Source organism: Chenopodium quinoa, unplaced genomic scaffold, assembly GCF_001683475.1.
Source record: "Chenopodium quinoa cultivar QQ74 unplaced genomic scaffold, ASM168347v1, whole genome shotgun sequence".
NCBI lineage: Eukaryota > Viridiplantae > Streptophyta > Magnoliopsida > Caryophyllales > Amaranthaceae > Chenopodium > Chenopodium quinoa.
Window position 1 is genome coordinate 1,429,481 of NW_018744757.1, and position 17,025 is coordinate 1,446,505.

At 35.7% G+C, this 17,025-nt stretch overlaps 1 protein-coding gene across 1 annotated transcript; it reads right to left on the minus strand.

Annotated features, from left to right (window-relative positions):
• Positions 1-15,906: 15,906 nt before the first annotated feature.
• Positions 15,907-16,956, minus strand: LOC110703752 (protein FAR1-RELATED SEQUENCE 5-like). The gene has a single exon (XM_021881537.1). It carries the CDS (start codon positions 16,954-16,956, stop codon positions 15,907-15,909), a length of 1,050 nt encoding a protein of 349 aa, XP_021737229.1.
• Between the last annotated feature and the right edge of the window lie 69 nt (positions 16,957-17,025).

Here is a 17,025-nt window from a genome sequence, read left to right on the forward strand (position 1 = left end):
GTCAGTTGGCCAAGTCAATCATAGTCTATACGAGTCCCTTGGCAAATTTCATTTTACAGGTCTCAATTAAAGCCCACGTTCGGGGACAAGCGGACCATTTACAGCCCATGTCCGGGGACAAGCGGACCATTTACAGCCCACGTCCGGGGACAAGCGGACCATTTACAGCCCACGTCCGGGGATAAGCGGACCATTTACAGCCCATGTCCAGGGACAAGCGGACCATTTACAACCAGCCCACGTCCGGGGACAATCTACAGCCCACGTCCGGGGACAAGCGGACCATTTACAACCAGCCCACGTCCGGGGATAAGCGGACCATCTACAGCCCACGTCCAGGGACAAGCAGACCATCTACAACCCACGTCCGGGGACAAGCAGACCATTTACAGCCCACGTTCGGGGACAAGCAAACCAACTACAGCCCACGTTCGGGGACAATCGAACCACCATCATTTCATGACGCAAGGTTCTCGATATACAGAGACTTGCAATCTCATCATCTGTCGACTTTCCTCAAGCATGGAAAGTGTAATCCGGTAGGTTTCTTCAGGCTTAGAAAGCTACCAAACTCATCTGTCGGCTTTCCTCAAGCAAACAAACGTCATTTAGTGGATTCCTTCAATCATAGGAAAATACCAAACTCATTTGTCACCGATACACTGGTGTCAGATAAGCGTTCAATCCCTTTACTCTTTTATCTGTAGAACAAGCATTTTTCTACAAGTATCGGCGTATACAGAGTGATTTAGGATCGCAGAACGTCTTAAATCATTCTCCGTCCCTATCGACTACTTTGACTATTATTTTCGAAACTGACGTTTCTACAAACTCAGTCAAAGTGGGGGCTTCTGTAGACACCTAAAAATGTCTCCCCAAAACCAAACTCGATGATGCACAACCTTTCACCGCCATTATTGGTCGTGTTTAGTATTTAATCTTTGGAGTGCTTAAATCTATATTCAAATCCATATTTTCATTTCATAAACCAACCCAATTCCTAGCCCATTTCCCCAAAATATAACTTATTTTCCTCTTTTCGTGCCTTTAAACCCAAAATAATTCATTTCGTGTCCTTTAAAATCATTCATTTCGTGTCCTTTTTATAAAAACATTTAATCAAGTTTATTTTGGTCCATAATCTGGGTCCAATGATAAAATATTTGGATGGGGCTATAAAATAGCTTTCCAACGATATATTATAAGCCCAAATCCGAGTTATAACGAATAAGTTATGGCCAAAATATTAAACTGAGCCCAAACCGAACCTAAGCCCACCTTACCTAAGAACCAATGATCATGTGGAGGGTCCAAATTATTTGATCCAATTCCTAAACCAATTAGGATTTATTAGTAGCTTCTATAATTTTCTAAAAGATCTTAATTATCCTTTTTGAAAAGATAAGATTACAGAGTTTGAAATTGAATAAAACTTTTCTTTTTGAAAATCCTATTCCTATCCGAATTGAAAGACGTTCAAAGGTAGACAGATATTATTTTCGTGCCTCATAGTTTTTATCCAAATTTTATATATTTGGATATCCCTTGAAATTATCTTTCAAATGATATATTATAATATCAATTCCGAGCTATAACGGGAAAGATATGAATAAAATGTCAAACTCTATCCAAAACTGACACCGTCTCACTATTTCGGCCATATCTTTTATTTTATAAAATATTTTAATCGGATTCCAATTGTATTAGAAAGTAGACTTCAATATATTTCCAACTATATCTTATTCATCTTATTACAATTTCTGGATCAAAATATATGATAAAAACAAAAAACGCAAAAAATGTTGTCTATCGAGTTTTATTCCGATTAAATTCGGATCTTATCTTGTTTTTTCGACCTCTCTTTTTTCTCTATAAATAGAGGTCATATCACCCCTTTTCCAATCATCAACAAGCTTGATCATCAAACCCTTCTCTCTTTCTCTCTTTTACACAAAAAATCATTCTCTTCTCTCTCTCCGATATTCTAAGCCTTAAACCTATATTCCTAATTACACCATTCTTCCTTAAGCACCATAAGGAGTCCATACTTAACCCGAGGTTCCGTCCTTAAACCAAGGCATGAAAGGTATAATTAAATGAGGGTTTGGACCAAATCAACTCTACTTTTTAATTTAAGTTGCATTTGATTTATATTTTTATTGAAGTTACTAATAGTTTATTCATGATGTAGCAATTTAAAGGAATGTGCAGAATGTGAGTAAATAATTAATTTAATTACTCTTATTTTATTTTTATATTGCTAGTATCATAATTAGGTAAATTTATATTTGATTTGACCAACGCTATTATTATTGAATTGCTTCCAATATTAATGTTTATTCTATTATTGTTATGATCACCATATTGCATGTTTTAAAGGGAATATGTAATTGAAAATCACGCCTAATAAGATAATTTGGACAACCGGCTTAGGTTCCTTTTTAATCTTCTTATTAATTCAAGTGATCACGATATTTTAGAATTATATGTTGCATTAATATTCAACCAATTTAGCTTAATAATAGTTTGGAGTAAATTGACTATTTGTTTGCATGTCTTTGAGATCGCAGGAATCACTTTTCACTATAAGAATCGAGTAGAGGCCAGTACGGGCGAATGTGACTCCATGACTCACTTTGTACCATCATCCCCGATCCTCCTTTAGTGGTTCCGAACCATGTGGAGTTAGTAATCTCATGGATTATGAATGGTGTGTAACCTTCACGGGTCAATCGTTGTTGCCTATCGTTGTCCCTTTATCGTGGTTGCCTTTTATGATCCGTGAACGATTTACAAGTTCCTTAAAAATTTGTTGGCGGCTCCCTACTTTCCTTGTCCCATATCGTATAATGTTAATTCCCACTTCCTATGAGTACCAAGCATATTCAACACATGTTTTAACGTAGGCGCACTCCGAACGACGCCTACAGTAGTGTGCTTATTTTTGCACAATCTGGGTGGGTTTTTGAGAAGTTGTTTTGTTTTTTATCATATTTATTTTTGATGAGTTTGAGAGTTATATTTTCTTGAAAAAATAAAGCATGATGTTATGAAAAAAAAAAAGAAGTTCAAGGAAAAAAATGAAAAAGGAAAAAATAAGTGAACTTCAATAGAAAAGAAAAAAAAAGCAAAAAAAGAAAAAAATGTTCAATGTTCAAATGTTCTAGTTGGAGGTTGATTCAAAAGAAAAAAATAAGAACTTCAATGAAAAATTCAAGTTTGGAAATAAAGTTTGTTTATTCACTCCACTTCTTCATTATTATATTTTTATGAGTGATATGTAAGTGTTGGGATTGTTTATTATGATTGGAGTATGTTTGGTGGATTTTTGTTAGAGTTGGTTATGTTGGAGATTGTTGATCATTTTTTTATTTTGATCATGGGTTTTATTAGGACTTGCTCCCTTAAGCATAGCTTTTCTCTCACTTATTCCCAAATTTATCCTACCCTTTACCCTAGCCTTACATTACAAGCTTTAAAGACCTTCCGACCTTTGTGCATAGAGTTGTATGAATGTGAAAGTGTTGTTTATCAATGCAAGTTATGATTTGACATATTTCGAGTCGACTAGTAGGATTGAGCGTTTATTGTTTTATACACACGAGAGTGTGAGTTGGGAGGCCATTGTTCACATAAAGGGGTTGGATGGAGAGCGATCGAGTACATCTTTTACTCGCCACAAAAATGAGAGTTGAGGGCGTGAGCACTAGTCTTGAATTCTATATGCTCTTGTGGTTTGCTTTGTTTGACAAATGTTAGGGAGGAAAGGTAATTGGATGGATTTGATTGGTTGATTTTGAAGCATGTTTATTTGATTAACCCTGAATCGTTTGTGCTTGATTTTTACTTTTTTGGGGTGAAGCATATTTATTGATTCATTGATGAGATCTTTTCTTAGGGACAAGCAAAGGTTTGGCTTGGGGGAGTTTGATGTATCTATTTTATATAGTATTTTACCCCCGTCCCTTGGCCATAATTAGTAGTGTTTTTGGCTCTTTAGAGCCACTTTTATTAGTAATTGGTCTTTTCTAGTGTTTTCGTAGATTTGGTTGACTTTTGCAGGGATTTACACTTTTGGAGTATTTTCCCGAGATATTTTGAAGCAATCACGGGCATTGGAGAATCACAACCAGACTTTATAGCCCAGGACCGGTTAGAGCCATCGAACCGGAGATTAAGGACTCGGTGTAGGTGATACCAGGGCATTTGGACCGAGTAATCAAGACTCGAGGAGGAAACCCAGATTGGCCCGAAGAATTGGAGCCCAATCGTAGTCCAATTAGTGGCCCAAGAGAGCCGCCCGGCCAAAAAGGCTGGCGCCCGGAGGCGCGCCCGGCCGGGCGGGAGAAGCTAAGGTTGGCGCCCGGTAACGCGCCCGGCCGGGCGCGAGATTCAAACTGAAGAGAAAAAAGGCGCGCCCGATCGAGCGGTGCCTCGCCCGATCGGGCACATGTTATTGTTAGGAGACGATTAGCGTCGTTTTAGTTTGTTTTAGTTTAGGATTTGTACGGAGTATAAATACTCCTCCGTAATACGATTTTAGGATCTCTCTCTCTCTCTTTACTCTTTTTTTACTCTCTTAATTGCTTTCTTAGATTTTCTCTCTCTTAAACCTTTGTTCTTAATTCATTCTTAATTCCAGATTCGTTTGGTAACTATTTCTTTTCTCTTAATCTTAGTTGTTTATTTTATTCCTTGAATTATGTCTTGTTTTATTGCTTTAATTTGTTTAGTTCCAACTATGTGTGAGTAGTTCTATTTCTAGGGTTTATGGGGATCCATAAATAATAGGAAGGGGTAATTTATTGTTGTTAATTATCAATACTAGATTAATTTCCTATTGATTGGTTTAATGCTCTGTGACTAGATTAGGCCTGATCTTTTATGCATGAGTTTGACAATATTGATTCGAGATTCGACAGATGAGAATTGATGTTTAGGTCTAGTTTCAATAGGCAGGTTAATTTATAAATGGTTGAGTCGAGATTCGAAAGATGAGATTTAATACCGCTAAATTAACTGTGTGATTATAATACGTAGCGAAAGCCCTTTATAATCTGATTAATATATGCTTTAATGAATGATCATTATATTCTACCCTGGAATATTATTTATTGGTGAACCTATGCCCTAGATCCTTTTATATATTGTTTTCTCCCTATTCTCAATCTTCATAGTATAGTTTCATATTCAACTTTTATATTGGTTACTTAGATAATTTAGATTATAATAATTATTTAGGAGTAGAAAGACTTGTTTCCCTGTGGAGTTCGACCCTACTTCCCTATCTACTTTAGTTAGAGGACTTAGGTAATTACTTTTGATTAGGGGATACGACTTTACCCTGTCAAAATTTGGCGCCGTTGCCGGGGAAACGGTTTTATTTTTATTTCTAATTATTTTTGTAGTCTAGGTTATTTTCTTTTTTGTCTCAGAGAAAGTTAGGTTTTTGAGGAAAATCTCATATTTGCTTTTAGTTTTTTGTTTAGGCCCAGGTGTTCCAGATCAGGGTACATCCCATTCGATCCTGAGATCGAACGTTCCTTCCATAGACAGAAAAATCTCTACAAGAAAATCCTGGCGGATTCTGGTGATAATAATAATAACCACCGCGATCCTCCAACTGGTTCTAGCGATTCAGAGGTATCATCAGACGCAGAATCAGAGATGGCGGTTCCAAAGAAGCTTAGTGATTACTCACAACCAAAGCTTACAGATTTTCCACATCTCACCCCTACTCCGGCTCTTGATGGGGTACAATTTGAGATTAAACCTCAATTTTTAATGATGATAGAGAGGAAGCAATTCAGTGGAGCTAAGGGTGAAGACCCAAATCTTTACATTGCCGACAATTGTCAATATTGCAATACCATCAGGCAAGTCGGGGTCACTCAAGACCAAATCAGGGAGATTCTCTTTCCCTTCTCTTTAACTGGAAAAGCTAAATTGTGGTTTAATGGCTTAAATAGAACTGCACTTGGTATAACTGACTTGGAAACTCTTGTTTTGAATTTTTATTAAGTACTATCCTGCAGAGAGAACAGCCGTACTACGAAGTGCGATTCAGAACTTTTCCCAAGAAGCCGATGAATCCTTATATGAGGCTTTGGAGAAGTTCAAGGACTTACAAAGAGAATGCCCCCACCATAATTTAGCACAATGGCAGTTAATCCAAGCCTTTTACAATGGCATTGAAAATTCTTCTAGAATAACTTTAGATTCTGCAGCTAGATTAATTTCCTATTGATTGTTCTAATGCTCTGTGACTAGATTAGGCCTGATCTTTTATGCATGAGTTTGACAATATTGATTTGAGATTCGACAGATGAGAATTGATGTTTAGGTCTAGTTTCAATAGGCAGGTTAATTTATAAATGGTTGAGTCGAGATTCGAAAGATGAGATTTAATACCAGTAAATTAATTGTGTGATTATAATACGTAGCGAAAGCCCTTTATAATCTGATTAACATATGCTTTGATGAATGATTATTATATTCTACCCTGGAATATTATTTATTGGTGAACCTATGCCCTAGATCCTTTTATATATTGTTTTCTCCCTATTCTCAATCTTCATAGTATAGTTTCATATTCATTTTTTATATTGGTTACTTAGATAATTTAGATTATAATAATTAAATAGGACTAGAAAGACTTGTTTCCCTGTGGAGTTCGACCCTACTTCCCTATCTACTTTAGTTAGAGGACTTAGGTAATTACTTTTGATTAGGGGATACGACTGTACCCTATCAACAGGATGAGGAGGAAGAAGATGAGGAGGAGGAGGAAGAAAAGGAGAAAAAGAAGGAGGAGGAGGAAGAAAAGGATAAAAAGAAGGAGCAGGAGGAAGAAGAAAAGGAGGAGGAACAAAAAGAAGATGATGACAAAAATGAAAAGGAGGAGGAAGAAAACCAGGGAGAGAAAGGAGAGAAAGATGCTAAAAACAAGGTTGTTGATAATCAGGAGGTTGATGTTGATAATCAGGGAGAGAAAGATGCTGAAAACAAGGGTGTTGATGCTGATATTAGTAAGGTAGTACACTCAGTTACTGAGAGTATCCTAAATCAGCCAACACTTACAAGGAAGGTAAGTTGTTAACTTTAATAAATATTAATCAATCCATAGTGTAGGGAATAATTTCAAGCTTTAAATCCCACTAACTTGAACCCCACTGTGATCATACACTAAAGTACGGTGGCGTCCAAAAGGGAAGAAGATAGAGCAAAAGAGTCGCCAACAAGTTTTTAAGGAACTTGTAAACCGTTCACGAGGTGAAGGGTACACCCCTTAACGATCCAAGAGATCGTCAACTCCATAAGGTCTAGAACCAAATAAGGGTTCGGGGATGAAGGTACAAATCCAACCTAAAAGAGATTGAACCTGCCCTAATAATAGGCCTCTACTTTATTCTGATCGTATTCATGTGCGCTTTTTAATTAACATGCAATCAAAAGGATTAACCCTAAACCTGTTTATCTATGTTGGTTGAATTTAATGCAAAAATAAACTATTATTGGCGATCACTTGAAATTATAATCATAATTAACCCTAACAAGATTATTAGTTATCTTATTAAGCGTGATTACAAGTACCAATTCCCTTTAAACATGCATAAAAGCGTGATCAAGCAATAAATAAATAATATCAAGCAACATGATAAATAATCAATATCATGAATAATAATTATAATAATCATAACAATAATAATATCATCATAAATAAAATAATCATCATCAAAATAATAATAATAATATTCGTAATCATCATAAATTATAACAATTATGATCATAATCATGTTCATGTTAATATTAAAGCATAATAATAATTGCAAGATCCTAGGTATGATACTAACAAGATTAAAAACAAACCCTAGCATGTCACTAAGCAATAAAAATCAATTCTTTAGCCCTAACATGATACTAACAATCATAAATATTAGGAAGAGAATAAAAGGCATCATAGCAATCATATTTAATATTAAAATTACCCTAGACATGATACTAGGAATATCATAATAACAATGTAAACATGATTTCTACATCATAAAATCAATTAAAACCATTAAAGCACTTACTTTGATGCCTCGTACCTCTTTCGAATAACAAAATACACACGTTAGTAACTTCAAGGAAAATAATAATCAAACAATTAAATTAAATAATTGAAAGAGATATTTGGGACCAAACCCTCAGAAATTAAACCTTTCACGTCTAGGGTGAAGGCAACTTCGAATATGGCTAGGTGTTTCTAAATCTTGTAAATGCGGAATTTTGTATGTAAAAGCAAAGTTTAGAGAAGAATGATGAATGAATGCTAATTAAAACTGATTGTAGATCATGAAAATTGGAGATTGATTAAGAGAGAATTAGAGAATTAACGATTGCGAATGAAAACTGATTGTAGGTGAATGTAGATGAGAATTCGTGAATGAAAACGGAGTTTTTAATACGTTATTTATAAAGAAAATCAACCAAAAAGATAATATAAACAAAACAGAGTCTGACGCATAAAAAACAGAGCTGGCGCCACCCTTGGCTAGCTGGCGCCAGGCACCAACATTAGCGCCAGGCGCCAATGGCTAGCGCCAAGCGCCAGGCCTGGTTCCAGGCGCCAAGGCCTGGGGTTAGGCGCCAAGCCTAATTTTCACGCTTTTTTCGAAAATCAGATAAGTTTGCCGTACTGTAGGATAAAATCGTATAATTTCCTCGAAAATGCTATTTGATTTTGATTAAAACCCTGAAAAGTCAACAAAAGTCAATTTATCAATGCTAATTGAATTAGGAATGAAAAGAACCTTCTAGAAGATTCTAGAAGACTAAAACCATTCCTAATTACATTAGGAATGATAAATCATATTAGGCCCTCCCCTAGATCATTGGGCCGTATATAAAGCTCATACCGGGCCCAGTTTAGTAAATTGGCCATAACTTCCTCAATATTCATCGGAATTGGGCTTATAATATATCGTTTGAAAGGTCTTTGCAAACCCATCCAACTACACTACTATTGGACCCATATCATGGACCAACCAAACTGGATTGGCTGTTTTCTTAAAAATAAGTTTTCAAAAACAGAGAGAAGAGAAAAGAAAATAAAACTTTCCGCAACACTAGACTTTCCGCACTTTCGCTTCATTCTATTATGATTCGACGTGAAAGGTACTCATCACCGGGTTTGGTTTTGGGGAGACACAAATGGGTGTCTACAGAAGCCCCCACTTTGACTGAGTTTGGAGAAACGCAAGTTTCGAAAACAAAAGTTAAAGTATCAATAGGGACGGATAATGACTCAGAACGTTCTGCGATCCTAAATCAATCTTGCAACGCTGATACCTGCAAAACTATCGTTAGTTAAACAGATGAAAGAGTTAAGAAACGCGTATCTTGCACCGTCGAGCACACGTCTCTGAAAGTAATCGATTTGCTACTGTATCCTTGTTTTGATGACGTCCTGCAAGCTAGAGAATGCCATCCCGCTTGAAAACCGCTACGCCCGTAACTGCTTCCAATTTTGGAAGATTGCTTCGCCTGAAACAATCCTCCTCCGATATGATGATATTCCGCGTCCAAGGGAATACTATCGAAGATTATTTCTCTTGAAACAATCCTCATCCGTATTGATAATATTCCACGTCCAAGGGAATACTATCGAAGATTGCTTCTCTTGAAACAATCCTCAGTTGTTTGTGACAACCCTCCACAATCTAGGGAACGCCATCTTTCTGATTGTTTTGACGATCTTCCGCAATCTAGGGAACGTCGTCGATCAATGTTGCTACATCTTGAGCCTTTTCTTGAATCATAGTGACAACCTTTCCAATCATAGCAAAAGTCGTCGAAGACTGCCCATCTCGTGCTATCTTCTCAAATCTTGGGTGACAACCTCCACAATCTTAGCGAATGCCGTCGAAGACCGCCCATCTCGTGCTATCTTCTCAAATCATTGGTGGAAACTTCCACAATCTTAGCGAACGCTGTCGAAAATAACTTTACTTGAAGTCATCCTCAGTTGTTGCGATAATATTCCGAAGAAAATTACCGAAGACCAACACTTGTCGATCTTTAAAGCTCGCTCGAACTTTGCTTCCGCTATGCCTATACGTTGGCGCTTTCGTTTCTTTGAACCTATACATTGGTGCCTTTTCTGCTTTTGAGCCAATGCTTAGGCGCTTTAAGCTAAGGAGACGATCTTTCGTCAGGTCGATCACTTATTTGCTGTTGTAATCAAACCGACTACTTAATCATGTTAAATTGCTTATAGGGCTAACTAGCGTACCAAGGAACCCAAAATTGCTGTATGAGGTCGAAATCACCTTTCTGAGAGGCTTCGAGCTCTGTCGCTGCTGAAATATCTCTGGTGCCAAGAATTGATTCTGTCGCCGAACGCTGTGATAGGGTCTTCCTTGTTCTGCTACACCTGTATTTATTTTGACTATAGAACTTTGCCAATCTTTTTAATCATCTTAGGGTTGACCTAAGGCTTAATGTTGCTTGACTGATTGACTTGACACAACTCAAGGTGTAACTTGACTCGCTGTGATCGACTGACTCGAGGTTGACTCGACTCGAAGTGAAAAGACACGTCTGACTCATGACCCGTGTGTGCATTGTAATGTGATCGTGCGACTCGAAAATGCAAAAAGCAAAAATTTTCCGTCATTTTTGTGGAGGGTACCGACTTTCTCCCGAAAAAGAAAGACGCGAAAAAAGAATCAAAGTTTGAAGGTGCATGTTGAATGAGCTTAATCAAATGTTGTTTGATACTTTCTCTCAAGGTGCAAGGATTAATCCATCCTAGGCTATCTCAATGGTTGACTCAATGATGAAAGTATTTGGGTAACTTAGGCACAGAGGCTAAGCACTTCATACTTCGTGATGCAATGACAATTATGATTGATTCTGACGAAGCATGCTTCAGCGTTAAGATTTCATGACAAAGGGTTCCTAAGGGAAGTATATTTGGTCATGTATCTGTGATGTGTGTGATAGTGACACTAAAGTTAGGCTGCAAGAGCTAAGTGTGTGGAGAGATATATTGAAAAGATTCAAATGGTGGTGACTCTTAGGCTAGGTAAGCTAATGATGTAGGGATCAAGCCCCCAAGTCTAGCTCTAAGTGAATAGGGATGAACATAGGAGATCCCTTGATATGATCATGGTGCAAGTGTGTGAATGTGAATATGAATGCATGTTTATTACGGTCGCACCTCGATGTGAGGTTGCCTACGTATCCGTTAGGAATCAGGCCGAACGTAGCTCTAGCCGAACCTCGCACAAGTGTGTGTATACCTCAAAAAGGTCTTTTTAAGGGTTGTAACGTGGTTAGGCTAAAGGTTTGAAGAAGAAGGGGATAAAGGCTCAAGACCCTAGATAAGCCCCCAAGGTGTGCAACTTTGCTTTTGAATCTTTGTATTTTTATGCTTGAGTTCCTACTCTTTTTTTAGCTCTCTTTTTGCATTAGCATTTATCTTTATTTTTATGAGTGTGGGCAATCTCAATCATGCGGTCTATCACTCACTTGACATTCATGTTTCTCAGGCACGGTACCGAGCACTCGATAAGAGACGCAATCTGAGATGTGTTCTTATCGAAGATATTTTCATATCAAAGACATTGGAACACTTGCCCTTTTGTACACTTTTATTTATTTATTTATTTTTTTTGCTTATTTTTATTATTTTAATTTTTTGAAGTCACTCAAGCTTTTTAGAATTGCATAAGTTACACACCATCCCATCCCAAGGTTAGGTAGATGTAGGTTGAAAAAAGAAAGGTCTATCGTTAGACGAGGCTCAAAGTGGTTTATGAAGAAAGGATTGCATATTTGAAAGGTGAAAGGAGATATGATGTGGCTACAAGGGGTGCCTCAAATCATTGGTATACCTTGTACTTAATTCGACATGGATTTTTTTTTTTTTTTTTTTTTTTTTTGCAATGTAATGAAATGAAATGATCATATATAAGGAAATAAATGCTCATTTGATTAAAAGAAAATAAAGAATCTACAAAATTAATCTAAGGAAAGGAAAAGGTTCCTATGCTAGACTTATTGGGGAAAGGAAAAAAAAATAAAGAAGAAATAGAAAAAAGAGGTCACGAAATCTTGTCGTTGAAGCTGGCCTCTTGTCTTGTGTTGTTTCCTTTATCATCACTCGCTCTTCTTGTTAACTGGAGGCATGAGAAGCTTGTTATTATCAATCAAATGTTGGATAGCCTCCTTTAGCTTCCAACATCTCTCAGTAGTATGACCCCTACCTTGATGGTACTTGCAGTGTTCGTCTGGATTCCAACTAGGTAATCTCTTTTCAGGTGCGGGATCTTGAATAGGTCCAATGGTAGTAATAAGTCCTTTGGCATGGAGTCGATCGAAGGCAGTATCGTAGCTCATCCCAATGGGGGTGAAGTCTATCCTTAGTTGCTTCTTAGATCCTTGGTTATCTATGGCTAAAACTTCGCTGAGATCAAAGGTACTAACATTGCTACTAGAGTGGGCGTTTTCAGTCACGGTAGCCAGTTGGTTTTTAAGATCATTGACATCTTCTTGAGTTGTCATTATCTTCTTAGCCTTCCTCTTTTGACGAATCGGTTTATCAAAAAGTGAGACCTGAATAAAGAGGTTGTCCTTAATTAATCGCCTTCTTTCCTTGACCAAGTATTGTGGAAAAGGAATTTGGGGATACTTATTGTTAATTATTTGACTCAAATCTATTCAATCATGAAATGGATGGAGGAAGTGAAGAAAGATTGGAATAGAATGTGAAGAAGATTTAGATGGAGGGATATGAAGAATTAGGAGTAGAATGTACCCCCAACTCAAATGACGGAAAGACTGACTCATGCATGAACCTAAGACGTGGTCAAGGTGACATATACTCAAAGTGTGTGCTAAGACTAGTGAGTGTAGGTGACATGTTGACACTCGTGTCATGACCATGTGTCTAGACTATATGACTAAGACTCGATTAATGACTCGACAAGGTGTTATTGATAGCGAAAATTAACCGAATTAATTAGCAAACTGGTTAATTAGACACTAGGTGATGACCCGACCAATAATCCGAACTGTTGGCCAAGCGACAGGACTGGCGTCACACCATGGAGCTTGGCACCATTATCTTCAAAAATAAGTATGGTAACTTACCTATGATGGTGCAAATGGCATAGGATTAGGAACAATAACATAGATAAGTTACCATACTTATTTTTGAAGTCGTTACACTCTAGAACTAATCTATACTAAATTATACTCTTTTTTTTTTACAGGAATTTGCAAGACTGAATCACGATCATATAAGATTAGTGCCTGACCTACTTCTTAATGAAAGAAATCAAATGAAACGGAAGCTGCTAACAAATGTTGAGGATTGGGAAGAAAAGAAAGAATCAGAACAAATGTAAATGATATCAGTAGACTTGAATATATCATAGATATTTAGAGTACTTGAACTTGTGTAGTATTAATGCAAAAATTTTATTAAGTAGTGGTTGAAGATAAGTTACTGGTGCAGCTTCAAGTTCTGCAACTTGTATAGCAATTTGGTAGTTGTAGTATAATATTAGACCTTATTTTGGTTAGCATCAATTATAAATGTGAAAATTATGTGATGCTATTTGTAATTAAAACTATGGGTTTAGCCACTTAATATAATATTTCCAGTTTGTGTTAAAAAAAGAATACATATTATATATCTAAGTTAAATTACTAGGATTGTTCTTTCTCAAAAATGATGGAAGATATAAAAGTAAATGTAAATACTGTTAAAGTAAATAACAATGTGTTTAAAGTAAATACAAAAGTTTTTAAATTTTTTTTTTTCTGAAATGTGGTGTTCAATTTTAAAGTAGAGAAAAATACTTTTAAAGTAATAAAAAAATGAATTAAAAGTAGAGGTGGAGATGGGAAAAAGTATTAAAGTTAAAAAAATGTTATTCGATTATAAGTAAATGAAAAAAATGTTAGAGTAAATAATACTATGTTTAAAGTAAAAGGAAAAAAGTTTTTAAAAAAACTTTATGAAATAAGGTGTTCAATTTTAAGTACAAAAAAATACTGTTGAATTAATAGAAAATGGATATAAAGTAAAGGGAGAAATGGGATATAAAAGTATTCAAGTAATAATAGTTGACCGAACTCAAATGACCCGACGCATGACCCAAAATTGACCCAAAATCATTAACCCAAAAAATGACAAAAAACCCAAAATTAACCCAACACAACCTATAACCGAGTCGAAAATGGAGTTGACCTAATATTGACCATACACCCGAACTCACCTAACCCGAAGTTGACCAACTTGAATTTGACTTCAAGAGTTTGACCCGAAGTGTTTAACCAATTCGAACATGATCCGAAGTGTTTGACCTGAAGTGTTTAACCAAATCAAATGTGATCATACAACAAACTGGGTATGGGTCAAGTCTCCTACTTCATTTGCCTCGCTAACATCCGGCCTATATTGATCGAATTACAACCGGCCTTACCTTTTATTAGATTTGGTACAAGTTTAGGTGAGTTTAATAACCGGTCAAATTACATTCAATTAAAGTCAATAATTAATGGTTAGAAAATTATTAACCCAAAAAATGACACAAAACCCAAAATTAACCCAACCCAACACATACCCGACTCGAAAATGGAGTTGACCTTATGTTGACCAAACACCCGAACTCACCTGACCCGAAGTTTACCAGCTCTAATTTGACTCGAAGAGTTTGACCCGATGTGTTTAACCAACCCGAACATGATCCAAAGTGTTTGACCTGAAGTGTTTAACCAACTCGAATGTGATCTTACAACAAACTGAAGATGGGTCGAGTCTTCTACTTTATTTGCCTCGCTAACATCCGGCCTATGTTGATCGAATTACAACTGACCTTACATCTTATTAGATTTGGTACAAGTTTTGGTGAGTTTAATACCCGGTCAAATTACATTCAAGTAAAGTCAATAATTAATGATTAGAAAATTAACTCAATCTAGAATTTTAGTCAAATTTGGTTCAAGTCAATAATTTTACAGTTTATAATCAAGTTGAAATCACCAAGTCAGTAATATATGGGTTACATTTGGGTCGACTCATTTACACATCAATTCATGTTCAAAATCGATATCTGATTTGGTACAAGTTTAGGTGAGTTTGATAACCGGTCAAATTACATTCAAGTAAAGTCAATAATTAATGGTTAGAAAATTAACTCATTCTAGAATTGTAGTCAAATTGGTTCAAGTCAATAATTTTACGGGTTATAATCAAGTTGAAATCAGCAAGTCAATAATATATGAGTTACATTTGGGTCGGGTCATTTACACGTCAATTCATGTTCAAAATCGGTATCAAATACTCTTGTCAACTCGGGTTCCACGAAAAATGTGACAAGTATTTTAGAATAAAAAATGGATATGGTAACAAGTATTCTAGGAGAAAGGGAATAATACAAGCAATTATCTTTAATTTTGTAAGTAAGAACATTATATAAATCAAATAATTCATATGATATAAAATATGATAAAAGTAAATGAAATATTTCATAAAGTTAAAGTATAATAGCTAAAAGTAAACAAACTAAACTTAAGTTCTGTAGTACAATTACTTATAGTAAATGTAAAAATATTACAATAATAAAAATAATAAAAAATATTTTTTCATTAAATCTTGATCTTGATCTTCCAAAACATCTTCTAATTTCCAAGTATTAAAATAACTGCACAAAATAAACATCAGTTATTTGTCACAAATTAAAGTAAATAAATTAGAATGTAAAGTAAATAAATTAAAACCTAAAGTAAATAAAAAAGGTAAAGAGGTAAAATACCAAATAAAAAAAAAGTAAATGAAGTTACTGTTAAAGTAAATAAATAGAAGTTTAAAGTAAATAGAACACACTTAAGAGTAAAATACCTGAAAGACTACTTGTTTGGACAGTTTCTACTATCATGGGAAACACCAGATTGCCCACAAGCTCTACAAGTTCTGCCTTTTTTAGATTTTTCTTCAGTAGCTATTTCTTTTGTACTTTTCAACCTCTTTGAACTTCTAGCAGAACCCTTATTAAGACACTGATTTGGAGGCAAGACATTTACATCAACTTCATTTGACCCAACCAAAACCTGAATATCAGCATCTTTCACCTCTTTTGAACTAGGTGCATTTTCAGGATTATTCTTTGATATCATCTGCTCCTCAAATGAAGATAATTTCCTAATAAGCTCAGAAAAATCATCCTCAGATTGATCAGTTAAACTCACACAATTGGAAATCTTGGACCACACATCACTAACCAATTGCTTCTTCTTATCATACTTAGACGAATCATCCAGAGCAACATCTATGACAGAAGCTTTCTTCAGAACATCTTTTCTCCAACGATTAAAGATATAAGCATCAGGAATTTCTCGTATACACTTGCCTTTCATAACAAACAAAATGTGTTTAGATAAAACACCTTGACTCTCAAACATTCTACAAGTACAACTTGACTCATATGTTGCCAAGTCAAAATCTACATCAAAATTTTTCCTTTTCTCATGATCAACAATAACTGAAAACTCCACACCATCTCCATACAGAGAACTACAACTTTCAACACCACATGAAAAACAGGGTCCCTGGAATTCTTCTTGAAAATCATAAAATATGGAACGAGTATAAACAACAACATCATGCTTTTCTAAGTTTAAATTAGTAACCAATTGAGGCTTAAGTTTATTAAGCCTGTACAACTCATCCTGTTCATGCCTTTGAGCATCAAGAGCAGTTTCATAACGGACAAAGAATTCAACACAGGTCACATGAGGATTTGTAAAATTACAAAAGAAACTGTTTTCACCTTTAGACCTAGATGTAGAACGCAATAACCCACCCATAAATAGGTCCCTAAAATATGCAGGAATCCAAAGATGTTTAATCTTGAGCATGTATGCAAACCACTCATGATCAACAAGGTTAAACTCCTTCATTACACTATTCTAGCCATCAACGATTACATGAGGATCAATCTCTCTATCCCAAACTACTGTACTTAGCTT